This window comes from Typha latifolia, chromosome 7 (genome assembly GCF_019914945.1).
Source record: "Typha latifolia isolate L0001 chromosome 7, TyphaL0001v2, whole genome shotgun sequence".
In the NCBI taxonomy this organism is placed as follows: domain Eukaryota; kingdom Viridiplantae; phylum Streptophyta; class Magnoliopsida; order Poales; family Typhaceae; genus Typha; species Typha latifolia.
Genome location: NC_133092.1, coordinates 4,498,141 through 4,523,880, shown reverse-complemented (window position 1 = coordinate 4,523,880; position 25,740 = coordinate 4,498,141). Strand labels below are relative to the sequence as shown.

Below are 25,740 nucleotides of genomic sequence, written 5' to 3'. Positions count from 1 at the left end.
TTTTCAAACCATCTTGCACAACTAAATTGATAATATGCGTGGCACATCTGACATGAAAAAATATGTCACTACAAACAAGAGATTGTTGATCACTGAGCCGACTAACCACATCTCTAACACAAACATCATTAGCACGATCATTATCCAGAGTTAAGGAAAATAGCTTTCCATCAATATTCCATTCAATCATATTCCTTAGAAATGCTTGACACAGATTTAATCATGTATGTCTCCCTTCTAAATGCATGAAATTTATAATTCTTTTTTGAATTCTCCAATCATCATCAATGAAATGCACTGTAACATACAAATAACCCTTGTTCTGTCTAGAAGTCCAGAGATCCATAGTAGCACTCATACGACATGAAAGCGAACTAAACATATCATATACGTTCCTTTTTTGCTTAACATATAACTCTAAGATCTCTTTTCTAATAGTAATCCGTGACTTTGTTGGAAAAGCAGGTTGTAGAGATTTTATAAATTCAAGAAAATACTCATGTTCTACAATAGCTAAAGGGTATTCATGCATAACTATTGCTGTTAGAAGTTTTTTTGCACTTACTTCCTCTTCATATTTGTATGACTCTAAAATTCCATCTTCTCTGACTCTTGCAAGATTAAGTAACAATTGTCCTCTTTCTCTACCATGCTTATTTTTGTAATGGTTCTTCAAGTGTGTCGTTCCCATAGAACTTTCCCCATTAAATTGTTTATGACAAAATTTGCATACTGCTTTACACTTGCTCACTGTTTGCCCATTAATTACTTCCATCACTTCAGCTTTATCAAAGTTATCCCAGACATCTGATGTCCATTTTTTTTCTCTTTGTTCTATCATCTTGAGTAACACTATTACTGGTGTCATCTTGAACTAATGCACTTGTAGATGTCATTGCAATTTTCTCTACTACATTAAAAAATTACAGATGCCATTAAAAAAATTGTGAACTACATTATCTTAGAAATAAATTTCACAAAACATGTTCCAAATATTGCAGAAAATCATAATGTACTAATCATAAGTAAAGAGTAGATGACAGATTAATGTATAGTGAATAATGAAACTACATACTTGTATTGCAATAACAAAAATCCTTCCAAATACTGAAAGGAGAGTGATTCTCCTCATTTCACCTAAATTTTTTTTTGTATACTCAAAATGTTATCATGATTTTAAGTTCCAAAATTCAATAAAAATCTTTGACAGTCTTCTTTTTGATGTTCAGTGGGATTATGTGATTTCAAACTGATTGCCATAAGTAAGTGCATACTGACAAAGTACTATTCAGTGTGCTTCTTGATTAATTTAATATTCAACTGCTTATTCTTTTTGGCCATAGATGTGAAGGATAGATGTTATCATTTACTTCTTGATCATTCTGCATTAGATCATGCAAAAGTAGGCTATCCTTTCAGTATGCGGAAAGATTCTAAGTCTGCGTAATGCCGCAGGTTGGCGAAACTTTACTGAAGATGCTTGTTGAAGATACTCACACTCCTTTTACATCCGAGAGTCCTAGTAGTGAAACTATGCCAATCTCTGACTTTCATGAAATGGATTGTCTAAGCTCATCGGGCAAAGAAGAAGCTCTTGGCAGAGTTCTCTCTACTCCTGCTGTCAGGAACCTAGCAAAACAGTATGGTTTAAATATAAACGATATCCGTGGAACAGGGAAAGATGGAAGGGTCTTGAAAGAAGACGTTTTCAGTTATGCTGGTAGCAAGGATGTCTGCAAAGAATCAGCTTCCATCTCTCATGCTAATGCATATGATGTTGAGCTTTTAAAGGAAGGGAAAACATCATCTGCAAATAATGTGGATAGTGAAAGCTATGGAGATAAAACAATTCCTCTTAGGTAAACTAATGATTTTATGAGCTCACGGTTGGAGAAATACTAACAATTTTGGATATATGATATCCATAATCCCAAGATAGGAAGTAAAAGTACAAACGTTGTGTCGGTCAAAAAAGTGCGAACATTGTTGGTAACTAAGTAGTGAATGCATGCCTTCTTAGATCTGAATTCAGTCACCAAGTAGCTTTAGGCTAGAGCAACATATATATCACTTGCTTTTTGCCTTCTTATATCCCAATCCACAACTTCTGCAATAACAAATATCCCACATATATGGTAAACTAGAAATAACTGTAGTACAAACCAGAGCCTATTCCAATACAAATCGAGGAAATCTATGAAGAACAGATAAGGGATACGAGGTAAAAAATGCATATCATTATCCAAAAATTCATAAAATACTCATTGGTTGTCGAAGTTACCGGAGTTGAGGATGGCGAAGGTACCTAGCGACGATGGTGATGATCGGAGGCGAAGGTACCCGACGATGATGGTGATGATCGGAGGCGAAGGTACTTGGCGACGACACCGCTGTTGTCGGTCAGAGAGACCGAGACGGGGCCACGGAACGGCGGGAGTCGATGTTGAGAGTGAGGGAGAGATGGGGATGGGGGTTGATGTGGTGAAGAGATGGTGAGAGTGCGGCGGCTGATGTGGTGAAGAGATGAGGGTTGATTGTTGAGGAGTTAGGGTAAGTTAGTGGGTTGGGTGTGGGTTTTATATTAACGGGTCGGGTTAGTTTTTAAGGGTAGGATGTTTGTTAGTATTATATAGTATACGGGTATTCGGATATTCGATATCTGAATCCGTATCCGAACATATATGATATACCCGTATCCGGATCCGGATTCAGATATTTTAATAAATTGCTATCCGTATCCGTATCCGAATCCGGACCGGGTAAAATATTTGGACCCATATCCGATTCGACTCGGGTCGGTTAGCGGGTCGGATCGGATAAAATCCGATCCGTTTTCACCCCTAATGTCAACTGATACATTAAAAAACACAACTCATCTAGTGTATAACACTAACGATATTCTACTCTTCACCCACTAGCAAAACCTCTGAGGGAGTATCCTACTCAACTCGTTCACCTGAGTTTTTGGAGAGGAGAAAACAAAGAGAGTCATGAGCTAAAGGCTCAGTAAATAGACCTTACTCTGAATCAGTGAATCCAAACAGAGAGTAAATTAAATACTGAATAATATGAATAAGAAAGAACATCATGTCATGAATGAGTATATGAATGCGTTTTCAATAATACATAAATGAAATGTAGATAATATGTCACAACTGATAAAAGTATATAATCATCGATAATGAATAAACCAATTACCATGTCATACTATCATCATAACTCTCTCTCTCTCTCTCAAATATGACACATGATGCAAGACAATCATGTCATGAAATCAAATACAATAGTATATAAATTATGAAAATTACTCAATACTCATATAAGATTTTCAGTATCACAATCATCACCGACATCTCGGTATAACACCATCATACTAGACTACTGTGCACAGTCAACACCCGGTACCCAGTCTCAACATCATGTTCGAAGGCTCAGAGCATACTCCGTCACCCGCAAAGAGTATCTCAAATATAACCATACCCCGCCACCCGCTAGAGTATCAATATCCATCTAAATCGGACACTCTCCTAGCTAATAGAAACCTCGTTAGGATAACTCGCCACATATGCCCTGACGAACAACATGTTCCTGAATGTCTGTTGCGCACACAGACTAACGACATAAGACGTAAGGCCAATAGGATCGCGACTATGTCGAGCGATCACTCATCTCTAGGCATGCCCTAACCCTCACGCCCACTCGAGTATCCTCACGCTTTCTATCAACTATCTTATCAATCAGATTTTATGCTTTCCTTCTAAATGACAGATCATATGCATATATCTAGTACGATAATATGTCAATGCATAATAGAAATTTAGGTGGAACAGGAATCAAGAAAAAAATGATACAATGTAGTCTCCAACCATGTAGTCAACACATGCATACCCATGCTAATCTATCACAACATGCATACTCATACTAAAGATCAACTGGAAATAAAATTATAACAGTATAGTCATCTCTAATCATCTCTAATCATCTCTATAAATCATCATCATACTCATATCCATAATCAACCTAATTGCATGCATGATAAAATATGCTCGACTGTAATCATCTTTAGATAAAGTCATATAATCATGTTGGAGGCCAAAAAGTACATAATATATAATATATCATAATTTGAGAAAGACGTCTAGGGGATAAGACTACTCATAACCACTACAATTACCAAACAACCACTCGTTCACGCTGCTATGACAACGATCAAACCTCGATAGCTAAGTCCATGGGGTCTTAAACAGGAGGGTCGAGATATGAAATTATTTATAACAAATAATGTCAGTCTTTTTATTAATTAAAATTAACCCGGCTAAAAGATAATTTCTTGTTGTAATCATGTACTCTTCATTTCTATATTTATTTTATTATTTATTAACCATAATTGTATTATTTAATAGTGTATTTAAAATAAGAATTAAGTTACTACAAATAATTACGCAAGAATATACATACATAACCCTAATAATTACTATTACCTATCTAGGATTAATATAGTAATTTATGTTGCGAGTATTTTGCTAAACATGATATAATTAGATTTAATTCACATAAATTAAATACATTAAGTTAACTAAACTAATTAAATAATTAATAACATAATCAAATATAATTGGTAATCAATAATATGCATATATATATATATATATATATATAAACTATACACAGTGCTGGGCTCAGCCCAGCACCTCTTGCAGGGTGCAATTTGAGAGAGGAAAGAAGGGAAGGAGGAGGAGGAGAAAAAGAAGAAAAAGAAGAAGAAGAGGAAGGAGAAAAGAGGAAGAGGGTTGGGCCGTAGGAGAGGGGTACGATCGCTAGTGGCCACTCAGTGGTCGGCCTCTCGCCGGCGGCTCAAATCTCCAGCGGTCCCAAGAGAGAGAGAGAGAGAGAGAGAGAGAGAGAGAGAGAGAGGCTCACCGGTGGATAGAAGGGCCGACGACGGCTCTTTCCGTTGGTCGGTGATTGCCGGTGAACTAGGATTGCCGGTGAACTAGAGGGAGAGAGAGAGAGAGAAGGAGAGAGAGAGAGGGGGAGAGAGCTAGAGAGAGAGAGAGATTGAGAGAATGCAGGGGAAGAGAGAGAGAAAAAGAATATTAGAGAAAGAGAGAGAGAAGGTCACGCTGCGGCGGTGGAGAAGAGTGGAGCTTGAAGCGAGGCTAGGCAGAATCGAGCTAGGTAATGACGGTGGCTGGAATGGACAGGGACAAAGCTAGGGCAAGTAAGATCCATGATTGGTAGGCAAGGACAATGGCTAAGCTAGCATTTAGGAGGGAACAATTATGCCAGCTCACCACTTAGCGCAAACGACTGTGACATGGAATGTCGAGAAGGGAATCGAGTGAAATGGACAACAACGAGAGAGGGGATATAATGTAGATTGTAGTGAGGGAGAAAGAGGAGAGAGAATAAAGATGATGAAAGAAGAAAAGTACCTTAGGATGGTACGGGAAAAGCTCTTGGCTAAGAGAGGGGAAAGGAGACGAGCTGTTAAATGAGTCGGAAAAAATTCAAACCCTAGCAAAACACTCTTCTAGGGCGGGCTGAAAAATGCCCTTTGATCCAAGTTGATACCCTTGCTTTCAAGTTTGCAAGATCTCAGAGGACTTCTAATTAGAGAGAGTGGGATCTGCATGTATGGGCCTTGCCAGTTCATGAGCCTAGGTTAGATTATAGAATATTTCCTTAACCTTGACTACTAGACTCGTAATGGAGCCATGACTTCTAAGTTTTATGTCTATGGTCGGTCCCATCATAACTAATTGATCCCATCCCATAATTTAGCTTGTTAATTATTAGAGGATTTCAAGATGCAGAGCCCTCAAAGAGTAGCAGAATTAAGAAGGATCATAAGCGGATCATTATAGTTTTGAAGTTATGACTTCAAAATTCTTGTGGACATTAAAGTTAACATTTGCTCCATTTTTCACCGAAAAATTACATGGACATAGTTTAAGCTGACCTCATAGTTATAATTGAAGAGTGCTTGCTCCCTGCATTCAAACTCATTTTATCTACTAGCTCAATAAAAAAATCAAATCATAAATGAGTTAGATATGAGTTAAATATCAGTTAATAATCAAAACCTACAACCAACTTCGGTGTATATGATATATTATAAGACACACAAAAGCCTACTTAGTAGTGGGCATTTAATCAAAGTTGGATGGTACAACTTAACAATAAATTAAGAAAAATGATATTGCTCTTCAAGGGATACCAAACAACCAACCATCTTTCTTTATGGACGTCAATTTATTAAACTAACTTTCTAGTTGGGCCAATAAGTACAAGAATTATGAAACATCTAAATATAAGATCCAATGTCAACTTTCCAAGATATAAAGGCTTCAGGTTCCCCACAAAATACCATGAAATCGTTGATGTAATTAGAATAAGGTCAAAAAGGCATCTAATATGCTACCAATGAGTAGATTTTTCTCTTGTCTCAAGGACAAAATTGTAAACAAAGCCTCGTTAACAGTGACCACCTTTGTATCAAATCACAGGAACTGGTCGACTTAACTATATATATATATATATATATATATATATATATTAATTTCTTCGTCCATTTCTTTCCTATTTGATAGAAATTGCTTAGAATGAACAACAATTTGACCGACCATTTCAAAGTCTACCATTGTTTTGCAGGGGAAGCGTGTACTCAGTTACTCACCAATCCCGTGCTTTAGCTCAATTGTAAGTTCGGATTAATTTATATTTTATCCCTACGTGGTTTAGCTCAATTGTACAAGACTGTTCGTAATTTTAAATTAAGCATGTAACTCCTTGTAGTTTAGACTAAAGTAGAGCCATATTTTTTACTATATTTGACTAGACTATAGGTTGAATTCGATAATTCTGGCTAGAGACTAAGACATAGATAATAGAATAAACTTTCTAAAATATTTAAAATATTATTAATTAAATTTTAGATAATAAAATATACAATTATTTTAAATGTGTTAGAAAGCTTATCTAATATTCTACGAATTTATGATTAAATAAAATATAATATTTACAGTTTAATCCCTCCAGACCATAGAGGGGATTGATACTTAAGTTCAAACCAAAGGAGGGTAATGCGTAATTTTTCATAGAACCGTTATTGGCTTAAATTTGATATAATTTAATTTCATATTCGAGTTATTCTAACTTATATATATATATTTGAGTTAGTACTATATATTTTAATCATATGCATACGAATCATCATGACTTGCCGGTGCCGGTCAGGTCACGGAGGTGATCAGAACCAGAAAAATCGGACTGTGCTTACGCACTTCCCGTGAGCGAGAGGTGACGATTCCAAAACAAGTCAAGTTAAAAAAAAAAGAAAAAGAAAAGGAAGACGGGGGCACGAATGTATAATAATGATTAAGGTGGGAGCGGTTCTTGCTTCACAACTTCCCTTTTTGGGTCTCGGATATCTCTTCCTCTCTCTCTCTCTCCAGGTATTCATCCATCTTCCCTTCTTTCATTCTCTTGTTCCGTGGATAGTTCTTGAATCTGTTGCTTTTGATACGTCTGGATGAGTAATAGTCAAGACGGTCTGGTCTTTCTGCAAATTAAGTCTGTTTTTTGAATTTACTGGAGGACTAGTTGAGTTAATCAAACTTAAAAACTTTTCAGAGGAGTAAGTTAAATTCTCTACCGAAGTCCACGGTTCGGGTATTCTCTCATCAGTGCCCTTGTCAGTTTATAACTCTGCGTAAAAAAATCGCTGACAGAGTGATTTGGTTTCCCCACCAGTAATTTAGTCGATTTCTCTGAAAATTTTGTTTGGAAAACAAACCTAATTTGTCGAAAAAGGTAGCACAAGTTTGTTCTTTTAACAAGTGTTCACGTGTGACGGATGGAAAACGAGTTAAAAGTTGAAAATAGATTATTGAGCAGTCACCTAATGGTTTAAGCTTTAATGTTGGATTGGGTCCGATAATTCTGTCTGTTAAGCCCTCTTCTACTTGGGTTAGGACTTCCCTATTTGATTTTGGAGGCTCTTGTGAACATGCTAATTATCTGGAGTCACTGTAGCAGCACCTGGAGCCTGGGCATGTGGATTCCTTGGTGACATTCGATAACACAAGAGTCCTGTATTAGGATAAAGGTCGAAGCACGGGCTTGAGCAAGTAGGTTTACAATGACTTATGAAGAGCAATTGAGAGAATAGAAGAGCCAGATCTTAAAGCTAGTACAATGGTCAAAAAAGAGGTTAACCACAAAACTTAGTCATGGGTGATGGATCGGGCTTGAGGAAAGTAGTTGATAACTTGATATGAGGCTCACATGTAAGGGGTGAGATTATGGAGTACTTGTGAGAAAATATTCCTATATTAGAAAAAAAAAGTTAAAGTAAGAAAAGGTTGATACAGACGATTAGACACTCGATTAGACATTCAATAACTTAAGTTTTTGGGTTATATTTGGTTCTAATAGTTTGGTCAAACATCTTTTACTTGAATAATGACTCCCCTATCTCCTGAATAATTTCAACAGAGAGATGGAGTTCAATTTAGGTGAAATAAGCCTTGACATACATTCCAATATCTAGTTTGAAAGTTTATGCCATTAGGTCCAGACGCAATAGTCTACATTAACACTGAAAAAAAAACTCAAAGAGCATTCGAAGCATATCTTGTCAAGAAATCCACATTTTGTACTTGTCTTCCAATGCACTTGAGAGCATTCAAACGTATCTTGTCAAGAAATTTTCTCTTCCAAACATGTTCAAATGCACTGTTCACCTTTCGAACACGGCACTGTTCATCACTGTTCACCAAACCTGTTTATCGACACTGTTCATCCATATTTCACTTTTAATATATTTTTCATCAAACATCTAATAACTTATGCTGAATAACATAAAATCTAGCCGTATTATATGAAGAAAATTCTATTTGAAATATAATTTGCCATATATGAGTATTAATAAAACCTTACAAAACCTATCGATTTTCCTCTCTTCTCAACTTGGACTATTCTTCAAATACTAATTTTGAACAATCTTCGTCTTCGCAGTGAGCCATACATCTCAATACTTCCTAGTTATTCCCCATCGAGGCTGATCCACCACTTTGAATTAATTCTTGTGTTCGATTTCTTTCCATATACATATATTTAGTTTCTATCTCAAAGTCAAATGTTTTTGACTTCACGTGCACTGCTGCATGGGACTCCAAAATTTTGATGTTTTCTGTTGATTTTATGAGTCACTGCAAAGGCAATTGCCTAAGCCCATAAAATGACCTCGTGCACCCTCGTCATGATAGAAGACCTTTTCTCCATCAAGTTTTGAGCCTGCACACTTGTCCTATGTACACAAATTCAAATTTAGATCTCCTCCACTGGCAGTTCACATGAAATATTGTGCAACCATGACTCTCATACAAGAGTCTGCAAGACCATGAGAGGTAGCAAGCTGGTTGCACTGCATTACTTGAAAATAAATCCAATTGAAAATCATCAGCTATAATACTAGTTGATAGCAGAAAAGAGTGATTCTACTAAAAGAGGAGGTATACACAAAACGACTTAATTGCAACCAAAAAGATTAAGCTGTTAGGTTTAGGCACAATAGGGATTATGGAAGTTTCCGCAACGTAGGTAACATTCCACTAATAATCTATATCTAAGTGCGGGGTTCCTTGCATCAACTGTAGGACATCACAGATGTTTTTGCTGTTATCTGAAGTCCTACAAATTTGTTCTAGTTTGCAGATTATAGCTTTAGTGAGTTTTTGTTAAATTTAATAATATTTACTGTTTTTGTGGGCTTTATGTGCTATTTAAGTAAGATTAATGTATTGAATTCCTATTATAGTTGTATTTTAAGGTGAAACTATATATGATTTGTATTTGAAGAAATTCTAGCCTTGTAGATGTCCTTGCTTGTCTTTGCATGACTATTTCTTGGATTTGAAATTATCTAGTATGTTAAAGTTGTGATTTAATTTTTAGATGTGATAAAAAGGCCATTTATATTCATGATTTAGTTTCTTGATGAGTAAATAGAGTTTAGCTGGTGTTCGTACTTTTTTTCCCTCTTTCTTCTTCTCTTTTTTCATCTTATGGATGTGCTGAAGTTTTGCAAATAAAATTGCAGTTAGTAGCCTTTTCTTTTTCTTTCTTACTTTTGATCTAAGCTGACGATGATCACTGAAATTTGTCTCTCTTCTTTACTGGAATTTCAGATATGTACTTGTATCTAGAATGAAACTGTTCTCGTGTATCCTATTTCAACCCTCCATCATGATGTTAATCCAATATATGTCTATCCATGGTCATGTCCTTTCATCCCACTCTTGTTGATCTCCTGAACAACTTGTTCGCATCATACAATTTGTTCATTTTTAAATACTCCTTAATAGTTTATTAAGTTGGCTTAAGAACTAATGGTAAACAACAATAAAATAAGTGATAATCGTGTGATAAGTTTTAGACATCTCGATAACATGAAATCTTTGGTTAATGTATTATTATCATAAGACACTAAATGTAAAGGAAGACATTATATACCTACAACCATTGTGTATGCTAGTTGGTTATTGTATAGTAGTAGATGTGTATTTCAATATCATAATACTAGCATTATGTAGCTATATGGGCTTGGATCTGTTTTTCCTTTTTCAAACATGCTCTAGGTTTGTAAGTGTCATAAGCATGGGGCATGTCAAAGGCTGTTTGGCATGACACTGTGCTGATTGGTGTGTACCATACTAACGCACCTGATACATAGTACCATGCTATAACTTACCAACAATGGAAGGTTGGTATCACGTCGATAGTCAGCTTTTCAATTTTCTAAATTCTTCAGTGGAACATTCTCAACTTGAGATTCAGTGATCATGATGATGGTATTCCACTAGTTGTTTTAGTTTTCTATAATTATATTCTTCCTAACTTGAAAGTTCTCTCATGAAAATAGTTGTAAAGTTCTCCATGCCATAGGATTAAGAAGATTGATGAGACTTTGACCTTATCATTTAAAATGTTCACCCTTTTTACCAGTATTAATTGGTTATGCAAGAAGCTGAGTCAGTTAAATATAACTATGTCATGAGAAGAGCATTGCTAACTGGATCATTCCTTGTTGTTGTGGATTCAGACTTATACAGAATTACAGATACTGCTATATATGGTCAACTGAAATGGGAAACGCAAAATCTACTGTAATCTCCTCGCCTCACAATTATCGTCGGCGTGATCCCTTTTCCCCTGGAAGTTCCTTTGACTACAAAATTCGAAATAAGCAACAGCCAGCATTCATAGCTGATAACTTCAACGCTCTTGATGAGGTTAGTACAGTGGAATTCAATCTCTTTCTTGCAATGTGCTTTCATAGATGGTTGCTATCTTAATAGTTATTAAACAACACTCACCAAGGGAATTCAACCTTAATCATTAATTGGCATTATGACTTCTGAAAATCAGCCAATCAACTGAAAGCCTGAAATCTGTAATTCTCACATACCACTGATTGTTTTTAGGAATATAGCATACGGTAGTCTACTCCTGTATACAATGTCACTGATATTAACCCACTTACAGTTCTTCCTCTTGAGGGTGCCTGTCCTGTACGACCTGTGCATGTTTCAGGGCATGTTATATTAGCTAGGATCAGCCTGTTTGCTGTGCTGCCCTATACAAATAACATAATTATGTAACTTTATTCAAGTAGACTGATCAAGTTTCTTATGAGCTCATAAGAGGCATCATGATTAAGAATGATTTGATTTTGCGTTCTGCATTGGGAGTGCTTATGAGCTACTAATAAGTCCTTGTATGGGTATCTAATGAGAAGAAAAGAAAAGGAGAATAAAGAGGAGGGTGAAAAGTATTAGACACAGATAGGTGAGGAAGAACAAGAAAAGGTAACAAGACAAATAGAGGAGGGATGGCAAGATTTCCTCTCTCTCTAACCTTTTATTAGCCCATGGCTTAATACTTTAATGCACTAGAGGTTGAGGAACAAAAGTGAATTTTCTAACTCTTTTGGACATGATTTGACTTACTGAGCCATTTAAGCTACTTTTAAATAATCTTTGTTTCGGGATGAATTTTCTTTTTAAGGCTTGCCAAGCCAATATTGAGCCTTATGATAGCATGGGAGCATGTGTTGGCATGTTGCATTCGGAGTTGACTAGGTTTGGGATCGTATGTCTGGCCTGAGTAATTGCATGAAGATTTTTCGCTGATATTTTTTACATGCCAACTTGTATGGCCACTGTTGGTTAGGATAGGTTATCCATGTACCAGAGTGCTTTGCCTGCTTAATCTAAGTAAATTATAGTTCATTGAGGCCATATATGAAGTTTGTAGGCATTGCTTGGCTTGCTTCTATGATATTCTCATTTGCATTGCATTACAACTTTTTATCTGCAAATTCTTCTGTTTAGTTCTTTCCTCAGAATATAAGAAATGAATGGTAAATCTTGACGGAATCCTTTAGAGCCTTCCAGATTATCCTACATAAACGAAGAAATTTAGGTTGCCTCAGAGTAGTATGAAGCTACTAAAGGTAAGATAGCTAGTTGAGGAACATCTATTTTATGTTTCCAGAAGCCTACTGAATATTTGGACTTTTGTTTTTGATATGTGGGTGTTCTTGATTATCCAAGCAACTGTTATTGTTGATAAATATTTAGTTAGAATTTAGATGGAAATTTAGGCCTTTTTTGGGCTCAATACATTTTTTCATTTGGTTCACCACCAACAATTGCAATACTATGGTCTAAGGTTCACTTCTCTTAAGATTTAAGATATGGATACTTTCTGGGGCTTTTGTAAATGTTAGTTTTACTTTACCAACATTTTCTGCTAAACCTCACATTTGTGCGAAAGCTTATCATTTCATGAATTTTTTTGCATATTGAAACAATCATCAGTAAGCTACACATGATCCTCATTAATATAGAGCAGGTTTCTGAGAAATGAAATACTTGGCTTTCAATGTGTTGATCTAATCGTATTTACTGTTTTTTCAGTATTGACAATTCCATTATTTATTCACTGTAAATTTTAAAATAGGTTATGCTTTACCATTCTCATAGGTCATCACTTCACTGAGAGACGCTGGCCTTGAGTCATCAAACTTAATCCTTGGCATTGATTTTACAAAAAGCAATGAATGGACGGGTATTATTAAGGATTCTAGATCCCTGAAAATAGATGCTATTTCATTTCTATGTTTAATTATTATCTTGACATTGCACATAGCTCTCTTGATAGTTCAGAGAAAGAATACTAACTTCTCGAAAATGGCAGGAAGGTACTCGTTTAATAGGAGATCTCTTCATGATATTGGAAGCATGCCTAACCCATATGAGCAAGCAATTTCTATCATTGGTCGCACATTGTCGCCTTTTGATGAGGACAATTTGATACCTTGTTTTGGGTTTGGTGATGGTAGTGTTGACCTTTTCTCTTTTTAATCTATCTCTTTTCTTCTATTAATGCAATTTTCTTTCCTTTTATAGCATCTACACGTGATGAATACGTCTTTAGTTTTTTCCCTGACCACCGTCCTTGTCGCGGTTTTGAGGAGACTCTTTCGCGATATAAAGAAATCGTTCCCTGCTTAACACTATCAGGTTTGTGCTTTACATTTTATTTTCTTTTAGTTATCTTTTAAACTTCCCATCTTGGTTCATATTTTGTCGAAAGACTTAAAACCATGGGATTACTTGGGTGATATCTAACTAAAGTACTAAATTGCAAAGATTGTCGTGCCGACCTTTGCTTGAGACGGTATGTATTGTTGGCCCGTTTCATGCCGAGCTGGTGTGTTGTTGGCATGCTAAATAGTTTTGATATATCAAGAAAATTAATCTTTAAACTTTTCTAGGGCCTCAAAATAGGTTTCTATGATAGATCTAACCCGACAGATTTATCAAAGTTATACCTTAACAATAATGGATAAAAAGAGAAGAAATCAATCAACTCTAGCCCTCTTGCTTGACTTGAGAGAGAAAATATTAGAGAAGAAAATATTTTATTGCTTGCACTAACTCACATAAAGCAATCTATATATAATCTTCTAATCAAACTAATCACTTAAGGAAAGAAAATAAACCCAAACCTAATCAGACTCTTAAAATAAATCAACTTAACTAAAGAACTGGCCATTGGGTGTTCGAATGGCTTGGATGGCCGTTCGAATGCATTGAAATTTATTGCTCTTGGCCAAAAGTATCCTAGATGTGTTAGAATGCCTAGGCAAAAGGCGGACTGGCATTTGAATAGCAACTCATGTGTTTGAATGGCTTGGACAATTAGACCATTCCTATCATTTTAAGAGTTAATATAAATTCCTTTAATGCTAGATATTAGCTTAACATATACAATTGGATTCTGATCTCATTTTTTTCTAATTTTTCTTGGATAAGTTAGAGCAAATAACTTCAGGAAAATAAATTTTTTTATTTCTAAAATTTGAAGTATAATCTAGGGTTAAATATATTTTATATTTTTACCATTTTGTACTTATGTCCAAAATTACTTTACTCTTCTATAATTTAAAAAGTCTCAAAATAATCTATGTACTTATGAGTAAAATAATATGTTAATTTTTCTATTAAATTTAACTGAGAGTCATGGCTATCTTGGTCATTTAACGACATTATCTTAAAAACATACATATCTTGTCTAACAAACACGATAGAGTTTTTTTTTGGGTCATTTTACCATCGTTTAGTTAAATTTAATAGAAAAATTAACAATTTCACTTTAATCACAGATATATAGATTGGTTTGAGACTTTTTAAAGTATAAGAGAATAAAGTGATTTTGAACATAAGTATAGGATGGTAAAATATATTTAACCTTAAAGAGCTATCAAAAGGGATGAAAGCGATTCCAAATTAGGTTTGTTTAAAATAAGCTATGCTCAATTCTTAGTAACACCTCTTGGCATAAGAGAGTATTAAGGTACTCCCTCTGTATCAGTCCTAATATTTCAGTGGCATGATATATATCGATCTCTGCCGATTGTGCCAATGGGTACTACAATTGGTGAACTAAATTACCCATTTATTTATCATAAACCTCTCTTCAAGAATTGATGGTTCCTTTCTCAATACTAGATAATAAAAGTTTGTTCTTTTCTAATATAATCGTTAAAATGAAAATTGGAAAGAATAATACTTTTGACATATTCCACATTTCAAAATTTCATCAAGCAAATCTGTCTACTTATAGTAGGCCGTGTCTTGTTTCATTTAAAAATTGAATACTAGATACTTGCATGTAATTATGGGTTCTCTACAGAGGTATATGTTGTCCTTAACCTTTCTTTTCAGAACAATATCATGAATTTTGTGTTGGATGCCTGGCAAACTTCCATACTGTTACATGTATTGTTGCAGAAGTTGAAATGGTAAATATGAACCAAGCTAGCTGAACCCTTAAGATACAGTTGGCACCTAATTGATAAACCTTTTCTTCAAAACTAACTGAATTATCTGTTATATTTGGAAGTAGTAGAATTAATGTACTGAGCACTATAAGGAACTGTCATAGAAGAAAATCCAATGAAGGTGAATTGTGGAGCTAATCCAACACATGATTTGGCAATTCGAACAGAATGTTCAGATGATTTTGATGCAGGACCTAATAATCACTGGTATACCCAATTCAAAACAGTAGGATAGGCCGACATGCTGATAAATGTCTAACATAATTGGGTCCTTAATTGAGAGTTTTCTGATTTCAAGGGCAGGCTTTGAGGTGTCAAGCTTGGCCCAAAGCTATCATACCATGGTTTATACTCCAGCATTTGTAGACAACAAGAATCATCTGGAGCTTCTAAAACTTAAAACACGGCCATTTCTTTTCTTCTTTCACCAGTTATATCAGATATTCAGTTTAACCATGTAGCGGAAGGTTGCTCCACATATTCACTGATAAATCATTTACATGTAGTAGATAAGTTTTTTTTTTTAATTCTGATGTACAGGTCCAACCTCATTTGCACCACTCATTCTTGCATCAATTGATATCGTAGAGAGGAGCAATGGCCAATATCATGTCCTTGTGATCATAGCTGATGGACAGGTTAGGATACTCCAATCTGTAGGTTCTATTGACCTTTTAAGGTTATTTATTCTGCTTCACTGTCCATCTGTAGGTTAGTGGTGGTCAAACTCCACATGATGGTTTTAGTCGTCAACAACAGGCAACTATAGATGCTATAGTTGAAGCTAGGTATAGTAGTGAAAACTTGTTCTTCTGTAACTCATATTGCTTCTAAGATCTGAAACAATTCTCTCTCAGTTATTATCCTCTCTCAATCATTATGGTTGGTGTGGGTGATGGCCCATGGGATGCGATGCAGCAATTTGATGACTACGTTCCCCAACGGTCATTTGATAACTTTCAGGTAAAGGCGATGTATTCTCTATTTATCTCATACTGAATACAGAAGTAGCTCACATATATCAGCTCCCGTACCGAGCTCTCAGAGGTCTTAGACTGTAGCCTAATTTAGGGCATAAGTATCACTTCTGTTTGAGCTTTTGGATCTTTAGGGTCCTTAAAACAATACACGATTTGATCCTACAATGAAAATGAGTTGATGTAGAAGGAAGATTCTGAAAATTGGTATTAGGATTGAAATTAGTCACTAAAAAAATGATACATATCGGCCCTATTAGTTATATCGGTTGCCCGTATCAAATTAGATTATTTTTAATTACGTAAAATTATAAATATTATTTAAAAATATAAAAAAATTTCTAAAAATTTAGAAAAAATAACAGAAGAATAAGATAATAAAAATTAGTCATATATGAAACCTAAAAACTAAAAACTCACTAAAAAATTATGATGAATTCTGACTTGAATTTGATAAATCTTTATACTCGTAAATTACTACTTTAGAACAACAGGAAAGAGATCATCTCTTTATTCATAGTTGTCTTGTAGCGGTAAGAAAAGAGAAGTTAAAAAATGAATGAGAAAAGAAGAGAAATGAGAAAAAAACACTTACTCGAGTTCTTTAGAGTGCGAAGTAGTCAAAGGGGCTCATCAGATGAACTCAATAAAGTGTGAGGGATAGGAGGAGAGTGTGAGAGATAGAGGGTAAAATTTTAAAACTTTGAAAGAAGACAGATGAGCACATCAATTATAGGTTAGATATATTTTATATTCAAACTGAATCTTAAAAAAAATCTAGTTTCGGCCAAGTTTTAGCTGATATGACCGAAACTGACCAATCCCAAATCAAAACCAGTCACTAGACCGGTTTCTGGTCCAAATCTGGATCGGTTGTAGCCGATCCCAATCCGGATCGGCTGATCTGGCTCAGGATCGACAGATTTTTGGATCTATCATTAGAAGAGAACAATAGAAGAAAGGATAGTGAAATTATATTGCTTGATGAATAAGAGAGAGCCTTAGCCCTATTTATATAAAGCTGTCATATATATAAAGAAATTAATAAATATAACTCTAATACCTCCTCTCAAACTCAAGGTAGACCATAAACTGAGAATTTGTTAGCTTGATGCTCAAAGAGTAGAAAGGGAAGAGACTTCGTGAACAAGATGACAATTTGTTGCTCTGTGCTGAGGTGATGAGGGAAATAATGATAGCTCAGTACTCTCGACGAGTGTAGTGCATATCGATTTCAATGTGTTCCGTCATTTCATAAAAATCAGAATTCTCAACGAGTTTTTTAGCACTGCTATTGTCGATATAAAGAGGAGTGCAGAGGGGCAAGACAATACCTATGTCACTAGGGATGTGATAGAGAAAAATTAGCTCCTTAGTTTTAGCACACGTGACATGATACTGGAAAGAGACAATATTTTGTTTTTTGTTGCGCTTGGAATTCACATGAGTCACCTAAAAAAATGCATAAGCCATTAGTAAACTTCTTATCAAGATTGTCACTAGCATATTTTGTATTAGATTAAGCTCGCGACGCCAAGATAGAACTCGATGGCATGAAGAAAGAGTGAGTGATAATGCCATGAAAGTATCGAAGACCACGTACAAGAGCAGCATAGTGAGTAGATAGAGGAGTCTGTATGAACTAAGTGACAAGAGCAACTACATGAGAGATATTGGGTTGGGTAATGGTTAGATAGAAGAGAGCCTCGACCAACTGACAATATCTAGTCAGATTTGGAAGAAGCTGAGCATCATTAGGTTGAATCTTCACATAAATCTCAAATAGGGTAGTAATGCTACGAGTGTCAGTGATGGGCACAACTGAGAATGTTTGTAAGATATTCTACTTGGATACCAGAAGATCATGAGAAGACTGAGCAATTTTGATATTTAAAGAATACTGAAGAGGACCGAGGTCCTTCATCTCAAACTAACGTTAAAGATGTTGAAGATAGCGAATGTTGAGTCACATCTCCAATGATAATTATATCATTGAAATATAGGAGAATGAGAACCTGACTCTAAGCAAAAGACTATAGAAACATAGATGGCTTAGAAGGGCTCTTTTAAAAATCGCAGTATGTGAGAACACTATGAAATTGATTAAATTAGGCACGAGAAGCCTACTTGAGCCTATAATTAGCTCATCATAGTCGATAGATATGTCTTGAAAAAAGAGGAAACCGGGTGAAAGATCCATGCATAACTCTTTGTCAAGAAGACCATGAAGAAATGTATTCTTCAAGTACATCTGATATACGGGCCACTGACGACTGAAAGCAACAATAAGAAGAGTACGGAAAGAAGTCATCTAGGAAACAGGAGTAAAGGTCTCCTCATAGCCTATTACGTATTCCTAGGTAAAGTCTCAAGCAACTAGACAAATCTTGTACTCGGCAATGAATCCATTAGGTCGATTCTTGACCTTGAAAATTCATTTGCGGCTAACAGACACAATGTTCGATAGGCGAAGGACAATGTCCCAAGTATGCATTTGCTGAAAAGTCTAACTACCATGGCTTGCCGCCACTCTAGAACCTAGACGGTCTCATGATAGGACTTGGGCTGAGGGATGGTATGGATGGTTGCAAGGAAGGTATGAAACTGAGGAGAAATTTTTAGCGAAAGACATCATAAATGGATAACAATAAGCGGATGTAGGAGTCGTCACAGTAGAGGATAAAATGATTAAAGGGGCACTATCAGAAAATAAAGGTTTAGAAGTAGGAGGGAGATATAACTTGTGAGTGTACAACTATGGCAAGATCATCATGAAAGAGGGGAACTCCTCTAGAAGGGCCGGAAACTCAATGAGAGAGCAGTTTGAAGAGCAAAAGGAACTGGTAGTAAAATGATGTCCATGAGTAGAAGAGTATTATACATGTGAGAAGTAGATGGTTAGGTTGGGCGGGGACATTTGAGAGGATGGGAGATGAAATAGGGGTAGGGTGATTTAGAAAAAATACGTCTAAGGGAGCAAGACGTCAGAGGTAAAGAATGGGACTCTTTTAGAAAAGAGACATAGTGGGAGATCCTAAGATGACGAACAGATATGTTATAACAACAATAACCTTTACGCGCAAGACTATATCCTAGAAAAACACATTTAGTTGCGCGAGGAAATAACTTGTTGCGTTCACCTACGGAAAAAAGAACAAAACAAGTGCACCTAAAAACACAAAAATGACCATAAGATGGTGTAAGTACGATTGATGAGCTAGAAAGCAGTACGAAAGGCCTCGCGCCAATAAAAGCAACGAAAAAAGCCTTAACTAGAAGAGCACAAGTGGTCTCAAGAAAGTGAGGATGCTTTCGTTCGACAACACCATTATGAACAGAAGTATAGAGATGTGATTGCTGAGGTAGGGTGCTGGTAGAAACATGAATGGAACAAAACATAAAAGAAAGATATTAACAAACATCATCAAATCAAAAAATCTTAATAGATCAATTGAACTGAGTATGAACCATACAAGAGAAGTTATGACAAATTTGACACACCTTTGAGCGTTAACCCATGAGATAAAATTAAGTAAAGCGAGATAAATCATTACTAAAACATACATAATAGAGTAAATCAAGATTTGAATGGAAGAGAGCAGGGCCCCATATGTTAGAGTCCACAAGATAGAAAGCTCACACTAAAAAGGAAAGGAAGGGTACAGTATTTTGCTAACTTACTCTCATTAGGAGACAAATAGGAAAAATAATTACTACCTAAGTACCCAAACTTTGATAAGGTTTTGAGTTGCTGACTCGATACATGACCTAGATGCTAATGCTACAGGTCTGAAGGAGAGAGATGAGTAATAGGATATGCACTAGGATTAAGTGGTGAAAGTTGAAGCTAGCCCAGGTAGTAGAGCTTGTGAATCCAACTATCAATCCTAATCCTTTGGCCTGTAGATGGATTCTGCTTAACACAAGAAATAGAAGAGAAAGACTATAACTAGAGTCAGAAAGTTAGGTAACAAAAATAAGACTCATAGTATGATTAGAAATAAGCCAAACATTAGATAAAGTAAGATAACTAGTGGAATCCACGGTAGAGGTAATATAACCAATGTGAGTAAGGTAATGAAATCTGTGGTAGGGGTAACATAGCCAATGTGAGAGATAGGATAATAAGTCCCATCAGCGGTGTAAACATGAGAAAGGACATTAGATAAAGTAAGATGACTAGTCGACTAGTGGAATCCACAGTGGGGGTAATATAACTAATGTGAAAGATAGAGTAATGGGTCCCATCAGCAGTGTGAACATGAGGAAAGACAAGAAAGATCGCAGTGAGACCTGAAAAAATGGATGAATCACCAATCATATGATGTGAGGCGCCATAATAAAAATCCAAGATTTATTCATACTAGAGGCAGTAGAGACAAAAGTAGACACCATTAAAACTGAGGGCTCTGTGAATGAATTGCTAAATTTGTTGGAGCTACCCACTATTGGAGCTAGAACTGGTGGAATGATCAAATGGACTAGTGCTTGGGATAGCGTTTGACGAAGCCACGTGACGAACTCTTATCATTGAATTGATGCCCCTTTGCAAAAGCGGGGAGCAAGCTCAGGATAGACGATAGCAGCAAGGGACAAGATGACTAGGATGACCGCAATGAGGGCACATAGGACATGATGAGTGATGGTCTCATTTGGGCACATGAGTGACGCGAGCATCAGTTGAAATACCAATTATGACCGGTAAAAGAGCCTAAGCTCCTTAACTTGTAGCTCAGCGATGACACTTTCTAGACTCGAGAGAGTGGGGTGATGCAGCAGATTACTAGTTATATCCCCTAAAATTTGGATATAGAGCAAGTAGGAAGTCCATCAAATGATTCTCATCACAGTGATGCTAAGCAGCCACCAAATCAATGAGTTAGAGAATATGCTCCATTAATGTAAGCTCACACCAGATGTCAGTCATGAGAGCATAAAAGTCCTAAATAAAGAGCTAATCATGTTTGGCCTCGTAGGCATCATGTCGGATTTAAAAATGGCATTAGACTCGACTGAACGAATTGACTATTGAGATGAGCCTGACAACTTGAGGTGAAAATAATGTCTTGAGCTAAAAATAATGTCTAGAGCTGAGGTCAAAGTGATCGATCGACCTTTAGGATAGGATAGGTATGGCCCTCCATATCACGCAACTCCCACTCAGCATACTCAAGGGAAGGAACCTTTGACTGAATGGTTTTGGACGTGTGAAACTTAGTGGAGGCCGCACTAGTGGTTTGGATGATTGTGCGAGAGGGAGCACACCCCACAAAGATGTCTTTGATGTGCCTGAGGAGACATCATCCACGAAGGACCATCTCGATAGAAGAGACTCATGTAATCTGATAATTTTGAGTGACAAGTAGAAAGCTAACTAAGGAGACTCTCTCATGATCGACTATAACATGAGACTCCATTGAGAGAGACGACAATCAATCAAACATTTTGAGGGCATTTTAAATTTTTCTCATTCAAGCCTTCCGTCAAACAGATGACGAGTAGGATATTAATTTTCATCGATGTTTTTGTTGAACATAAGATGAGTAACAAACAAAGCAAATAGTGAGAATGAATTCTCACTGACGCATATTGTCGAACATAAGATGAGCAAGGTAGTGGACAGGAACCAAGGGTCTCAATAGAGAGATCTCATCCTCGGGTGATAGTAGTTGGGGCGATGGAGGTTGCGGCTCGGCGGAGGTCTAGATGGTAAGATTAGGGAGCTCCTTCCAAGTCGATGGCAGAGGTCTATGGAGTTGACAATGTCGAGGAAAGCTTCGGGCAGTGTTGGAGCTTGATCTCAGAGTAGGTGATGGAGGCTGAGTTGTTCTCTTCGACGTTGGGGAAGGTAGAGATCGACCGAGCCCATGCGACGACGATCAATTGACAGTTCTATTGGTGCCTCGTGTTGATGAGCATGATGTTAAAGAAGGGAAGCTTCAGGCGCCTCGGAGCTCAAAGAAGAATCAGCAAAGGCTTTGCAGCGTGAGAAAATGGCTGTGGGGGAGAATGTGAGTAGGGAGAGGATTTGACAAAGTAGCCGCAAAAGGGGCCCCACAGTGGATAGCACAACAGAGTTCTTCATGAGAGAAAAAAGGCATATGTGGTGAAGGTTGAAGAAATTGAGAAAATGAGAGAGTATGTTGGAGGAGAAGGGATCCAAAGGATGCAAGAGTCCCTAAAGATTGGGATGCTCTGATACTATAAAACAATACAAGATTTGACCCTAGATTGGGTTGAGGTAGAAGAGAGCAAGAGAGTAGAGGATGGTGAAAATTTATTGCTTGATGAATAAGAGAGAGCCTTAACCCTATTTATACAAAGCCACCATATATATAAATAAATAAATAATATAATTCTAATAGACCTAATTTTACCAACTAATGGGTTGGTGAAGTCCTGTGTAAAGTGTTGTCTACACTGTGGCAGCCTTATTTACACCATGATAATCAACTGCACATCCCATTTTTTCCTCCAGTAGTAGTTTTACTAACAAAGGCAGGACATCCAACATATCTGAATGTTGAATATGTGTCTGCAGTGTTATGTTTTAGATCATAAGAGTGTATTTCTATCATTTAATATGTCGAGCATATCTTTTTGCACATTTAATCATTATTTATCTCCAATGGAGTGTAATCTCCCTAGGAGATGCCTCAAGTTCCTTCTATCACAGCCCAGAAAATTCTCCCAGATTTAGCCTCTACATGATGACTTAAACACGTTCTCAAGTGAGATATCATGGACATTTTGAAATGCATAAGATTCTTAAAGTTCATTATACTATAGAACTCTTTAGTTTGAATCAGTCATAACCTTAGGTAACAATGCTTTGTGTTATCTATTGTACTACTAGATTCTTGACCAAATTGCCATTATTTCTCTATTAGTCTAATTATCATATTCTGTACTTGTGGTTTGTGCTCTTGATTATCTGAATCATCTGCAGTTCTGTTCTGTTATAACTTGTTAGAGAGGCTATATATTACAGATTATTCTCTTCTTTCTTCTTATACATATTTCATGCTTATACAGTTTGTGAACTTCACAAAGATTATGTCTGGAAACCTGACAATGGCAAAAAAGGAGGCAGATTTTGCACTTTCTGCACTAATGGAAATTCCCTTTCAATATAGAGCCACTCAAACCCTCAGACCTTTGAAGTAAGTGTTCCAAATTTCTTCCTCCTTTCAACTCATATTAAATGTATTACAGATTTGAGGAGTATTGAAACCAGTGCAGAAAGCATGAGGAAAGAATGGATTGGAGAAAGCCTCTTCTTCCACCACAAAAAGTAATTGAACATGACAATGCATCAAGCTCACATGGTCGTTTGAAAAGCTTCCAATCAACTGAGTACAATCTCCCAAAGGAGAAGGTACATTTTGTTATTGAGACCTGGAATTCAGCTTACTCTTAAGGTGAACTAAGTTCCTACTTCTTTCAAGGTGTGCTCCATATGCCTGACAAGTGCAAAAGATATGGCATTCGGATGTGGTCATTCGGTAAGCATTTCTAGTCCACTGTATTAGAAAATTCCACATAATAGGAAATCCCTTTTTATGATTATATATAGTTACACAAATACGTCTTACATCATGGTGACCTAATTAATGTCTGCTGCATTGCAATGGCAGTATAATCAGGATTATTCTTGTGATAGAAGTTGGAAACATATGGGTGCCATAACACAAATATACTTTCTTTTATAATTAAAAACAAACAAGCATGCCAGTTTCATATTTCAACTTGGTTAATCCTTTTCCTTCAAGAGCTTAGGAGGCTGGCTTTAGCAAAACTTGTGACATATAACCTTTTGTTTTACTATGAGGCTAAACCTTCTGATGGATATTGCTATTATGCACTTCAGAACTACCAAGGCCTACTTCCTTTTCTTCCTTTTGGCGCCAACTTAATCATTTGTTTTACCATAATACTAAACCTTCTGAGTTCTGATGGGTATTGCTATTATGCACTTCAGAACTACTAGTCTAGCCCCCTTTTGTCCCTTTGGCACCAACTTGTCTGTTATTCCAGAAATCAACATGCAATTCCACATCTTATACTAGTTTATTGAGATTCAATTGAAAATGAATGTGTGTGCAACCTTGTTGTTTTCCCGGTAAAACAACGATGTTCTTTATATGCGCTGCATGTAAATGTCCTGGTTCTTTAGTAAAGGATTGATATTCGAAAGGAAATAACAGATATCTATAAAACTGACATAACTTGTTTTTTCTTAATAAAAAAACTCAATTTTCAGGCTCTTCCTATAGTTATACAATTGAAAGGATCATAGTGAATTTGTAGCAATATATGAGCTAAAACATCTTGACCTTATGGCCTTTCCATATGACTGTTTACCTAATCAACTGGTGAATGCTTGCAACATTGAGTGGAATTCCTAAGATGGAAGATGAAGGCCTGATATGATCTTTTCAGTGTCGAATATCTGGAATCGTCATGGCTATCCCTGCCTATAGTCGACACCATTAGTTCTCTTCATGGCATCATACCTTAATAGCCTGGCATCGAAACATCATGCATGTTGACCCAGAGTTCACCTAAACTGACAGAAAACCACATTGGTTGCTAGCACTCTGGTTATGCAGACCTATTTCATGTTAAATTTGCATGTGTTACTGATATCTGTTATTTGGAATCTGCATCATATATGATTAAAAGTTCTTCCTCTTCCTCAAGGAATGAAACACTAAGAATTTCAATTAAATTACTTGGAGCTGATTGGGATATATAATTATTTATAATTTCAATATAATCTTTTTCTTGTTTAGAGTTGTAGGGACTGTGGCATTTCGATAACTACATGCCCCTTGTGTCGCATGCCCGTAACTACACGGGTGAGGCTTTTCCCCTCTTAAGCTAGCAGTGGATTGAACCTTTCTGTTGATATAGATACCCAAAAGGTACTTGTACATACTTGATCTACCTATATCATTCCCAGTGGTTGTCTGAAGCAGAAATCTAGCCTACATTCACAACTAAGGAACCATGTGTAACTAGGTCAGAAATTGTGACTGCTGCTGGTGAATAAGTCAGTACGTGAACAATACAAACTGATATTTTTGTTTAAGTGATCAGCTTCATTGACATTGACTCAATCCTGCCTGTATTTATTGGAGATGATAAATGCTAGTCCCTCAATGTAAATTATATTGTTAGGCAGCTTATTTGGGTTGACAAGGGAACATATTGTAGATGTTGTATTGAGTAATTACATAATGACAAGCATTTAAAATGACTCCTTGACTTCTTTTTTCCTTTTTATCTTTTTGATGGATAAGAGGCAAATCCTCTGTTGGCATCTTAAGACAAACTGTGTGGTTT

General features: G+C 36.3%; 1 protein-coding gene across 3 annotated transcripts; it reads left to right on the top strand.

Moving 5' to 3' along the window:
- Positions 1 to 7,224: 7,224 nt before the first annotated feature.
- On the top strand, positions 7,225 to 25,654 carry LOC140792205 (E3 ubiquitin-protein ligase RGLG3-like). Of its 3 annotated transcripts, none has more exons than XM_073143060.1 (12): positions 7,225 to 7,457; positions 11,108 to 11,297; positions 13,053 to 13,137; positions 13,267 to 13,407; positions 13,479 to 13,592; positions 15,956 to 16,053; positions 16,127 to 16,203; positions 16,273 to 16,378; positions 23,428 to 23,555; positions 23,635 to 23,770; positions 23,841 to 23,897; positions 25,196 to 25,654. In XM_073143060.1, exons 2-12 carry the CDS (start codon positions 11,151 to 11,153, stop codon positions 25,277 to 25,279), a joined length of 1,173 nt encoding a protein of 390 aa, XP_072999161.1. In that variant the 5' UTR covers positions 7,225 to 7,457; positions 11,108 to 11,150; the 3' UTR covers positions 25,280 to 25,654. The 3 variants fall into 3 exon arrangements, 2 of the variants coding, with proteins under 2 accessions (XP_072999161.1, XP_072999160.1); XM_073143059.1 differs by having other exon boundaries at positions 25,188 to 25,654; XR_012109698.1 differs by lacking the exon at positions 25,196 to 25,654 and having other exon boundaries at positions 23,630 to 23,770; positions 23,841 to 23,903.
- Positions 25,655 to 25,740: the final 86 nt, after the last annotated feature.